The 11,128-nt window shown below is 31.8% G+C and overlaps 1 protein-coding gene, 1 long non-coding RNA gene and 1 pseudogene across 2 annotated transcripts; 2 read left to right on the forward strand and 1 right to left on the reverse strand.

Annotated features, from left to right (window-relative positions):
* The first annotated feature begins 702 nt into the window (after positions 1 to 702).
* On the forward strand, positions 703 to 4,514 carry LOC109341816 (annotated as a pseudogene).
* A 3,033-nt stretch (positions 4,515 to 7,547) lies between these two features.
* Positions 7,548 to 9,299, forward strand: LOC109341817 (anthocyanidin 3-O-glucosyltransferase 7-like). The gene has a single exon (XM_019579785.1). The coding sequence runs from the start codon at positions 7,698 to 7,700 to the stop codon at positions 9,054 to 9,056; it is 1,359 nt and encodes a 452-aa protein (XP_019435330.1). The 5' UTR covers positions 7,548 to 7,697; the 3' UTR covers positions 9,057 to 9,299.
* A 204-nt stretch (positions 9,300 to 9,503) lies between these two features.
* On the reverse strand, positions 9,504 to 11,115 carry LOC109341818. Its single transcript, XR_002106998.1, has 2 exons — positions 10,070 to 11,115; positions 9,504 to 9,987 (listed from the first exon to the last, which is right to left on the reverse strand). It is a non-coding gene; the product is annotated as an uncharacterized LOC109341818 (long non-coding RNA).
* Between the last annotated feature and the right edge of the window lie 13 nt (positions 11,116 to 11,128).

An 11,128-nucleotide genomic window follows, 5' to 3' on the forward strand; every position in this document is an offset into this window, starting at 1 on the left:
ATGAATGATATATATTAGACCAATAGTGTATACCTTTTACAATATCAATGCATATATATTTTCCTATTATTATAGTATTATATTTAAGTAAGGTCATATTATTAATATTAAAGTTGTGTATAAATTAATTACCTCAATGCTATTATAGTAGAATATCTTAATTATTCAAACATAACTTTTTCTTATGAATTTAAAATATATAAATAATGAATGACTAATTGATTTAGTGGTAAATGTTGATTTGATGAACATAATTTTAGACTTTTTAATCTATCTAAAAATCTATAGTGCCTTATACCATGAAGTAATATCTTGTTGATGAATTTGTTTAGGTTGATAATATGATTACAAGAGAACATATTCTATCACATAATATGTGTCATTCCATGTGTCAATTTTATGTGTCATGAACCACAATTCATTAAAAAAATACTTAATAATTATATTTTTAACTTACTTTTTTTCATGGATAGAAGATGTGATCTCATATAATTAATATCTCAACCAATTATAACAAATTATTGACTTGTTATTCTCACTATGCATTTATCTAAGTAAATTTTTTAAATAACCATATTCGTAAAAATTATAAGGTTGATAACACTATCCTTGGCACCTTAAGGACTCTCCATCACTATATATACGGAAAAAAAATCGTATACTTCCCTCCATCTTTTTCTCATTTTCTCACAACACAAGCAACTCACAAATTTTATTATTTCTACCTCTGTTTTTAGCAACACTGTCTGTAAAACAGAGAAATGAATTATAGGTTCTCCTTTTTCTTCTTCACCTTTCTACTTCTCAATTCTTCAACTCCTAGCAATGCCATTCAGAATAACATTAAAACGGTCGTCGTTTTAGTGATGGAGAATCGTTCTTTCGACCACATGTTAGGATGGATGAAGAAACTCAACCCAGAAATCGACGGTGTAACAGGCTCAGAGTTCAACCCGTTATCCGTAAAAGACCCGAAATCGAGACGGTTCATGTTCAAAGATAAGGCATAATATGTTGACCCGAATCCAGGTCACACATTTGAGGCCATAACTGAACAAGTATTCGGGTCCAAAAACGGTTTCTCTGATCCAGCACCAATGAACGGGTTTGTCCAACAAGCACATTCAGTAAATGCGTCCAACAAATTGTCTGAGAGTGTTATGAATGGATTTACTCCTGATAAGGTTGCAGTTTATAAGTCACTTGTCTCTGAATTTGCTATCTTTGATAGGTTAGTACATACGTTATAATTCACTCCTATCTCAATTTTTCCTTTCATTATGATTTACGATCTTAATTTATTTATCTTTTAAAGAAAATAATGTAGATTTATGATATGTTTAATCATTATTAATTCTTCAAACCAGTGTTATAAAACTTGGCTCAAATCGGTCGGTTCAATCGGAAACTAGACATCTAATCGGTCTGAATCTCTCATCTAACCGGTTTTGTATTAAATTTGGTTGACTCGACCATTTTAAGCCTAAAACTAGTAACTTAGATGGTCAGATCGGTTGAACCAGCTAAGTTAATAAAAACATTTTTTTTAAAACAACCAAATTGATGTTGTTTTTCAATGAGAAACATATACTTTTAACTTATTTGTAGTTATGTTTGTCATTTGTTAGTTTACATTATAATAAAAACTTCATTGTTTAATTAAATTTTAAACTTATTATATTTTTGTTGTAGTTAAATCATAATTCGTATGTTGTTTGATGATATTATCAACTTACTTGTGTCATTTTATAGTAGTAAATAGTAAAATGTTCTTTTTTGTTGTTTAATTAGTCATGATAATGTTTTTTAAATTTTGAGTATACATTATTAAATATTGTTACGTATGAATTTTTTATAATTTTTAATGCAAATTGAGTTAACTAGTCCAATCATTGACCCACTCATTGAACCAATGACTCAATGACCAAATACCCTAAGTGAGTCATTGATAAGTTCAAGTTTAATAATATTGCTTCAAACAATAATGTAAATGAATGGTAGATGGGGTACTGACTAGGGGTGAGCATGTGTCGGGTTGGGACGGGTTTTGGCTTGTCCTTACTCGTCCCTAAATATTGATCAGATCATATTTTTTAATCTGGATCCGGTCCTAGACCCGAAGCTAACTCAACCCTAAATAGCGATAGAGTCAGTCTTTAAACCGAACCCAACCTTAGACCTGATTAAATACAATACATACTCATTTTAGATAAAGACTTCTCAATATTATTTATTATTATTAGTATGTAGTTTGATATATAAAATGATAATTGTATATATATTATTAATCATATATATATATTATGGAAAAATTAAATAATAAATGATATTTTTGACTAAAATGGTATCATTACTCTATACACATTTGATTAGAAACACATACGAACATGATGATCGACCATGAGACGGGATGAGTCGGGTCATGTTTGGTCCTTATCCGACCCTAAATATTGATTGAGTCTATTTTTTGAACCCGAACTCGGCCCTAGACCCAATCAGACCTGATCCTATTTAGATCCGGTCATTATCGGGCCGTATCAGATCAACGGATAGGGTCGAGTCCTGCTCACCACCCCTAATACTGACTATATATAAATTTTTACTATGATAATGTATAAATCTTATTCTTAAATGAAAAAAAAATATTGAATCATTTGTAGCCATGCATATATAATGGAGATTAAATAATACTTAATTATATGAAATTATATAAACCACATCATTAAGTGAGTGTATTTATATTGAGATGGGTATAGTTGGAAGTGAATATAATATTTTAAAAATGAGGAGTAACTAGTATAATTAAGGTAAAAACTTAGGGGTATGAGTTTATTTATTTAATGTGATTAAGGTAAAAATGAAAAATATAGAATTTTGTTGGAACATTAATGGAAACGATTGACCTGATTAATTAAGTGCATATAGTAATAACAAAATAGCAACCAACGAAGTCAAACACTAGCTGATTTAAATTTAATATTTTTATATGAAGGTAAAGATTATTTATGCTGATTATATTTGAAAAAGAGATTAATATCTATATAATGATTGTATAAAAAACTATTGAATTGTAGGTATGTAAAACTTAAATTATTCTCTTAGAAAATAGTTTGACATGATATATTATTTTAACATGATATAATATTTAACATTATATATATTCATATGGAGAGTGTAGTATGAAATTATACAAAATATTCAATATCTTTTTTTGGATAAGATTATGCACACCCATGTTAATAGTAGAACTCTACCCATGTTAATAGTAGAACTCTAAATAAAGAATTCAAATCCTCTGTTCTAATATTTTGTATGCTTCTATATTAATTTAGTCTAATAATAAATAACATATATCATTTAATTTCTTATTAATTGTCTTAACATTTAGGTATTTGGTAAAACATTATTCAGTTAATATAGAGTCATAAAAAACTTTTGAAATAAAAGATTAAATTCCTAAACAAAAGGTTCTGCTACACTATTCTATTAAGTATTAACCGGATGAAATCACTTGTCCTTATTCTTCTCTCACTCAGTGTCTTCATTCAATCAAAAAAATTAACTTAATTAAAAATAAATATTATAATAATATAAATTAATATTTTTACATTATTCTATATAGTTTAGTTGACTAGGTATATGAGAAAATGATTATCTTGGAACAAATGATCTTGGTTCATATTAACCATATCTTCTATATCCTAAAATAGCAAAGTCTAAAAGATAAAACATAAATAAATATATTTTCACTTCTTAGAAAAGAAAAATGTGTGTTTAAATAATGAAACTCAAACTTGAATAATGTTCATAGGTGGTTTTCCTCAGTACCAGCTTCAACTCAACCGAACCGGCTATATGTGCACTCAGCAACTTCCCACGGCGCCACCAGTAACGCGGCATTGCACCTCACTAAGGGCTACCCACAATAGACAATCTTCGACAACCTCCATGAAGCTGGAAAAGACTTTGGAATATACTTCCAGAATGTACCAGGAACATTATTCTTAAGGAACTTAAGGAAGTTAAAGTACTTGTCTAAATTCCATCAATACGAATTGATGTTTAAAAAACATGCAAAGGCAGGGAAGTTGCCGAATTATGTTATGATAGAACCGCGTTACTTTGACACAAAGTTGTTCCCAGGCAATGATGATCACCCTTCGCATGATGTGTACCGAGGGCAAATGTTGGTGAAGGAAGTGTATGAGACACTGAGATCGAGCCCACAGTGGAACCAAACCTTGCTATTGATAACATACGATGAATATGGTGGGTTCTATGATCATGTTCCTACTCCTATTCGTGGAGTACCAAGCCCTGATGGGATTCGGAGTTCTGAAAACTTTAACTTTGATAGGTTGGGAGTGAGGGTTCCTACCATTGCTGTCTCACCTTGGATTGAAAAAGGCACTCGTGAGTCTTTCTTTTCATGTTCTATACTTTTAATTCTCATGTCTTCCGCATTAATAAGGAGAAAATATTACATGTTTCAAATTTTAATACTCGTGTTATAAGACTAAAAGATAAAAAGTGAGAAATAAATATAGTTATTATAAGAAAAGTTATAAGATATGAAAATCCCCATACTAGTTAAATTGGACCAGAAACTTTTGAAAATTGTTCTTCAATTGTGCATTATACTAAAAGCAAATATTTGACTCTCATATTTTCAAAACAAATTATTTGACCCTCATTAAAAATAACATAAAAAAATTACGCATTAAAAATTAAATTCTAATTTAAATATAATATCTTAATTTTAAGGTCAAATTTGATTATTGTTTACCTTCTAATATCTAATAGAGGAATTTTAATAATTATATAAAATTGATTATAAAAATGTGAAATATAATCTCTATCTATTGTCATTGTAAAAATTGGGACACAATTTGGAGACCAATAACTTAATTTTTGTTTTTGTTAGTTGATTATATAATTTAGAAATACTTTAATATTGCGTCATTTAATAGATTTGGTTTGTTCTGCCAACTGATGCAGATTACTGTATGAGCAACCAATAGCAGAAGCTTATCATTAATTTTGTGATGATAAAAGCAAACCCAAGAAATAACCTAAAATTGCGGGATGTATATGTGTGCAGAATCAAAGCACTTGAAAAGTTTCAGCATTTTAAGGCAATTCATTGTTATATTATATAACTCTGTTTCAACAACAAAAGACCAATACAAGGAATTTTAATTATTAAAGGAGGAAAAGAGATGGTCAAATCCAATACAAGGAATGAACTATATCCACAAGTTTAAATATAAAAAATAATATAACAACCTACAAATCACAATAACAATAAACAAAAAAAAGTTTAGGATTACACAACAATGCAATGGCACAATCAAAAGAATCAAGAAAAAATAAAATTAACCAGCGCAGCTGTAATTGGAAGGAAGTCTTTAAAACTATTAAGTGAAGAAAATAGAAGCATCAATTATGCCTCTATTGAATAATGAACTCAAACTGATGGTAATTATTAATCAATCATGTGAAAAATGTCCACACACTCCACTTCCCCTGTTCAACTATCATTTGTTTGAGATATAATCATATAATACAGCACAATCTTCACATATGAAGATTCTCCATCCTTAAAGATCTATTTACAACTTGAGTTTTAAAAGGGAATGAATGAAAATGGAAGATTTCTGAGTCATCTCAATAGTATATTTTATATTTTATAGCTTTCAATTCTTCCATTTCTAATTCTCCTCCAAAATTTTATTCCCAAACAGAGCTCAAAGAATCTATTAACCATGAAATAATAGTTAATAGAACAAAGACTAAGTGAAAGCACAAGGGTTTCCTATTGTTAACTCAACTAACCTGATTATGTTTCTGGCCACACAATATAGCCTCACATTAACCTGTTGTGAGCACCAAGGAGAGTGCTCAAGATTCATAAGCTAAACTGTGCCCAAAAGTAAGTTTAAGACTCATAAGCTATCACAAAATAGGCCAAGTAAAAATACTTCAAAGCTGTTTGTCTGAGTAACATTTAATTTATTTCATTTTTTATGATAAAGGAAGAAATTATTTGAGAAAGAACGACAGTGGTACCAAAGGTCAGAAAGAAAAGAAATAGGAATTGGCAGTTATATTTTATACACTTAAAACAATACATGCATCTTCTCCCAAATGTGTCGTAAGCGAACTTCATAAAGCCCAAAATACCTTCTAGATGCAGCATATTGCAAACTGCAAGGAGTATATAATGTTTAATTAATTACTATTGGTAGGGATAGATTCAAAAATCATTGAAGGGAGGACCATATAAATAAAAATATATACAAATGAAGTTGTAAAAATAAGGGAGGTTATGGGTCCCCATTACTTTAGAGTTTAAAAGTTGGTAGTAAACCACGTATGTTGGTAAAAATAGTAATTAAGGATGAATAGGAATTGAGCAACAAATGAATAATGAGGTAGGAAAGTTAGGTAGAGCATATTGAACCTCCACATGAAGGGCACGTTTTGTTGAGTTGAGTGGTGTAAAGTGGTCAACGTAACAAACTACGTATCTGCCTTTCAGCTTTGCATGGATGAGTATCCAGTGTCTACATTGATTATGTGAGAAATGTGGTTTGCTTCTTGACACAAAGTCACTAACTGCCATAAATTGTTCATTTAAAAGCTTACATTTTTTTTATTACTTTTGTGGTAATATACTCTCCAAAATGTAATAGTTTATCATACAATACAACCTTCATCACAGAAGTATTAGATTATTATTAATCAATCTACTCCATTTTATGTATTTTGGTAACATTTTATTATTTCTAAAAAATCTGAATACTAATTTTATTTTCCATAATGTTTATAAATCTATTTTTAACATATAAGTAATTATAAAATCAATATTTTAATTGTTATTTACACATTCAAATAATATTTAGAGAATTGAATTTTTTTTATTTGTAAAAATATATACATGTGAAAAGTTATTAAAAAACTCAGGTCGAGCATAATTATCCCCCATGAAAAATATTATTTAAAAAATAACATCAGAGACATCAAATAATGATAAGATATAAGAGGGGTAAGTAAACAAATAGAATGAGTCACAAGAATCTTAATATGAGTATTTAAATTTAAAGTACACTTAAGTTTATGCACACAAAATCTATATGTTAAGATTTCTCACGATATATTAATGAGACTCAGTTATAGGTATAATTCTTGTTTCAAAAGTTACATAATCACTCTGAATTTGTTGGTGTAGTTATATTATCGATTGGTTTTATGTTGTTATTATATTTTCCCAAATTGAAATGATGATTACTTCTATACCCTTAATTAATTTTTTATATTTGCATAAGAAACCACGGGGGGCTGATTGCAAAAGGTTGCAACCACCTTTTTCTTTGCATGCTAATTTTGGCAAACACAGTATAAAGCAAAATTGTCCTAATCTTTCCTTTGACCCAATTGAATTGAGGGGTGAGTAATCAACGTGTGCATGTGATTATGTAAGAACGGTGGTTGGCACTACCCTTTGTCACAATTTTACATTAACTGCCCCATCTTCCTTAACTTCCATACATTTTTTGTACTAATTGTAGAGTAACTCCATAGCAAGATCATGTGTATAAGATCCCCCACTCCCAACACCACAAAGTTCAATACAATCCACAATTATCTTGCCACTGCTTTCATATTTTTGTTCTTCTGTACTCTTAAGTATCAGCATGACAATTATGTCAAACTCACAACAAAGCAAACATGTTGCAGTCTTTGCTTTTCCCTTTGGCAGCCACCTAATGCCTCTCTTAAACCTTGTCCTCAAATTAGCTCATGCTGCACCAAACTGTTCATTCTCCTTCATTGGCACTGACAAATCTAATGCAATCCTTTTCCCAAAACCCTACATCCCCAAAAACATTAAGGCCTACAATATAAGTGATGGTGTCCCAGAGGGTCATGTAATGAGTAGCAATCCAACAGAAAAGTTGAATCTTTTCCTAAGCACTGGTCCTGCGAATTTGCTAAAGGGTATAGAATTGGCAGTGGCAGAGACAAAACAAAGAGTCACTTGCATCATTGCTGATGCTTTTGTAACAGATTCTCTCATTGTGGCTAAGGCCTTAAATGTTCCTTGGATTCCACTTTGGCTTCCCATGTCATGCTCACTCTCTTGTCATTTTTACACTAATTTGATAAGAGAGCAGTATGCAAACAATGCTGGAAACAGAACCTTGGATTTCCTTACGGGTTTGTCGCAGCTTTGTGTTGAAGATTTGCCACAGGATGTAGCCAAAGGTGGTGAGGATGAGACACTATTTTCAAAGACATTGGCTTCGCTGGGAACAGTGCTACCTCAAGCTAAGGCTGTAGTTATCAATTTCTTTGAGGAATTGGACCCACCCTTGTATGTGCAGCACTTGAGATCCATTCTGCAGTCTTTGCTTTATGTTGTTCCACTTCCTTTCCCTCTTTTGCTACCATCTGACACAGATAAAAATGGGTGCTTGTCATGGTTGAACAGGCACAATGCCAAAACAGTGGCATATGTTTCCTTTGGAACTGTGGTGGCACCACCTCCACATGAGATTGTGGCAGTGGCTGAGGCATTGGAAGAGAGTGGATTTCCATTTCTCTGGTCTCTCAAGGACAACTTAAAGGGTCTCTTGCCAAGTGGGTTTCTTCAGAGGACAGGCATGCTTGGGAAAGTAGTGCCTTGGGTTCCTCAAAGTCAAGTTTTAGCACATGATTCTGTAGGAGTTTTTGTGACTCACTGTGGGTCTAACTCTGTGACTGAGAGTATTTGCAATGGGGTGCCTATGATTTGCCGGCCATTCTTTGGAGATCAAGGGATAAGTGCAAGAGTGATACAGGATGTTTGGGAGAATGGTGTGATAATAGAAGGCAGGGTGTTAAGCAAAAATGGATTGCTTAAAAGTTTAAATCTGATCCTTGTGCAGGAAGAAGGGAAAAAGATTAGAGAGAATGCACTTAACATGAAGAAGACTGTGCAAGATGCAGCAAGACCAGAAGGGAAATCAGCACAGGATTTCAAGACTTTGGTGGAAATAATTTCTGAATCTTAAGGATGGGGCAAGTTAGTACTATACTACTATCTATAGCCTAGAAATAATTTGAGTGCCATTGCCGGTATTTTCTTATTAATAGAGTGTGGGAGTGGTTTGCTGAAAAAAATAATAGTTATATCATCATCAAGTTGCAATTAAGCATTATAAATGTTAAGTTGTTTATGTTAGTCTTGCATATTGGATACTCATCCAGATTAGGGAATTGGTGAAAGAAAACTTGACCCACCTTACAATAAGTAAGTGGATCAGTACAAGGTGAAAACTCATTTAAACCTCACCCCCCTGTGTAAGTACATGGGTAAATTACTGCCACTACTTTAATCAATATTTTCTATTAGTAGCATACCCAATGCATATACTGGTTAAAATTTATAATGAATTTCAAGAGCAAGTGCAGAACATCCCACTAAGATGACATTACCAGATGTATTAAATATAGATGCACCATTTCCATACCTTGGAAAAGTCAAGGTAAGAAATATACAACAGTTTAAGCATTGACAGCAAGGAGATGTCAATGAATACTTGTTTATGTTGATAATGTTAATGGCCTCTCATAGCTACCAGCCTGAAGTTAACAAACCAACAGAAAACCCCAACTTGCATTTTCACACATGAAAGTCGTTCTTAACAACACTCCAAAAGATTTACTGAGAATTTCATCGCGTAATAAAGGAAGAGAAATGATTCAGTTTGGCACACCAAATTCCAGATTATTTGGTAACAGCCATTTAGAAGAGGATCTATAAATTGCTTCAACAGTGAGATGTTATTTCAAAACAGAATAGTTACGAACCTCAAACAAAAACAATTGTGCTGAGAGCCACGCACCTTTGTCCAGCAGCAATTAAAGTACTTCGAGACTTTGAAAAGCATCAACAATTCACACTGGCATGACAATCACATGATTTTTGGTGCTCACATTAGTCTGCATACAACAAATTATTAGGTGTCCAGCTTCCTATAAACCATAATTTTACTAAGGGAAGGGAATAACTAATTGCAACTACCTGAATATGTTTCCCTTTCGCTTCTGCTCTTGAACACATGTGCATTCCAACTATTACTGGTTACACCTAGCCGTATATGGCTAAACTTATTGCCAATGCAACATATACGGCTAGGCGTGACTAGTAAGAGTCACAAAAGATCTTTCGCGGTAAGAACAAAGGACTCTCTTCTTGTCTATTAAATTGATATCCTGAATCTTAATTGATGTCAAACCTAAATTATAATGGATGGAGCTTCACACTTTTCTTCTCTTGCGTCAGAGTTGTGCCACATATTTTTCCTCTTGCGAGTAGTTTGGTCATTATCACAAATAATAAATATATATCAGGATTAATTTGCCCAGCTACATGCACTTTTGACTCTTAATCCATACTTTTTGGGAGATATCAGCTGTTAGTTTTAGATTAGTGGCATTAATTTTCTAGAACTTTTTTAAAATCAATAACAAATACTAATAGTCATCCTATAATATAAATTTATTGCACGCAACGAGTGTGTCTAAGATTTTCTGGAGAATAGTTAGTTCAAGGATTTTCTAACATGATCTCAAAATATTTGGTGGCTTGTTGGTTGAAGGAGGGGTAGTTAAGAAAAGTAGAAGATGGTGGAAGCAGATGAGGAAAGCAAAAACGAAAGGAAACTTTTAAATTTCAGACTGCCTTTCAATTCTAACCATTGATTTTTTCTTCTAGAAGTTGAAGGACAATCTTGATTGTCTCACTCTCATCATCTCATTCTTGATCCATTTGAAAGAAATGGAAAATTAAAACTTTGAATTTTCAAATACTACTCTCATCATAATATCTTAGAAGATTATTACCTTAATGAATACTCATATTCCTTTTCCTTAAAAAGGTGAAGAATAACTCAATAACCACACATCTATAAACCATTTTGAATGACAATCCAAACTATCTTTTATCATAGTGCATCCATCAATATTACTTCTAACAAAACAAGTTTACAAACGCAATGATTCAAATGAATACCCAAACACACACAAAATCACATTTTTATTGTACATCATGGCACAAAATCAATTCTTTTAAAGTAACTTT

The sequence above is a fragment of the Lupinus angustifolius genome, unplaced genomic scaffold, assembly GCF_001865875.1.
Source record: "Lupinus angustifolius cultivar Tanjil unplaced genomic scaffold, LupAngTanjil_v1.0 Scaffold_686, whole genome shotgun sequence".
Taxonomy (NCBI): Eukaryota; Viridiplantae; Streptophyta; class Magnoliopsida; order Fabales; family Fabaceae; genus Lupinus; species Lupinus angustifolius.

Coding starts and splice junctions, on each gene's coding strand:
- LOC109341817 (XM_019579785.1), top strand. CDS start 7,698: ATGACAATTATGTCAAACTCACAACAAAGCAAACATGTTGCAGTCTTT.